The sequence below is a fragment of the Camelina sativa genome, chromosome 19 (assembly GCF_000633955.1).
Source record: "Camelina sativa cultivar DH55 chromosome 19, Cs, whole genome shotgun sequence".
NCBI classification, from domain to species: domain Eukaryota; kingdom Viridiplantae; phylum Streptophyta; class Magnoliopsida; order Brassicales; family Brassicaceae; genus Camelina; species Camelina sativa.
Genome location: NC_025703.1, coordinates 16,454,140 through 16,455,109, shown reverse-complemented (window position 1 = coordinate 16,455,109; position 970 = coordinate 16,454,140). Strand labels below are relative to the sequence as shown.

The 970-nt window shown below is 36.9% G+C and overlaps 1 protein-coding gene across 1 annotated transcript in view; it reads left to right on the top strand.

Annotated features, from left to right (window-relative positions):
* Positions 310-970, top strand: part of LOC104767889 (N-acetyltransferase 9-like protein) — a gene marked incomplete at its 5' end in the record, with an annotated part of 7,811 nt that continues 7,150 nt past the window's right edge. Inside the window, 1 exon segment of the mRNA XM_019241097.1 lies at positions 310-374. Coding sequence (XP_019096642.1) covers positions 310-374 — 65 coding nt within the window.

The window sequence follows — 970 nt, the reverse complement described above, 5'->3', positions numbered from 1 at the left end:
TCTAAACCCGTTTCATAAATCTCTTAAATCTTCCATCTTCTTTATCTTGATTTGATCAGTTTCAGCTTTACTCGATTAGGGTTTTAGGGTTTTGGTTTTTAGACTACCGTAGAATCTCAATTTTGATTGTCTCTGTTTTGAGTTTGTTGATCTTTATTATTGTTTGGTGAAATTGATTACTCCAATCCTCCAAGTTCGTGGATACTAGCTATATAGTGTCTTTTGAGGTTGAGGATCTTATATATTTGCTTAGGTCCGTCTTCTTTTGAAAAATGTTTGATTTTCTTGTTCTTCTGTTGTTGGTTTCAGAGAGGACTTTCATTGTATTGGACAAGGATTTCATAAAGGGAGACTTGGCTAATGGCGAACCGCACATAGAAGGTTTGTGTCCTGAGTAAAAGGATATTACTTTAGCATGGCATCTTCTATCTAGCTACTGTGACAATGCATCACTCCATCTAGCTGCTGTTCTTTACCACAAAGTGTGCATAGTCTCTGGAAATGAGAACATATCTACAAGACTGCTTCTTTGTTAGTGGTTTAGATCATTGGTGAATAGGTTGTTAAAAAAGAAGTCTATTTAGATGAGCTTGGATGTTCTCTTGTGTTTCTTCTCTGTATATCTTTTTCAAGTTGAGTCATTGTATATAAGTAACCGGAGCTTTTGTGCAGCGATGACGGGTGATGTGAATATTTACATGAATGATGTGGATGATCGTAAGGTTGCAGAGGTTGAAATAATGATAGCTGAGGCCAGAAGGTATTTCAGAAACATTAACATGTTTCATTCATTTTAGCTGATGTTACTTCTGTGCACATGATTCTTAACTTTTGTTACAACCTTTGGTAGAGTAGCCGTGGTAAAGGACTAGGAAAGGAATCTGTATTGATGATGATGGCTTATGGTGTCAAGAACTTGGAGATTCACAAGTTTACAGCCAAGATTGGGGACTCAAACACAGCTTCCCTC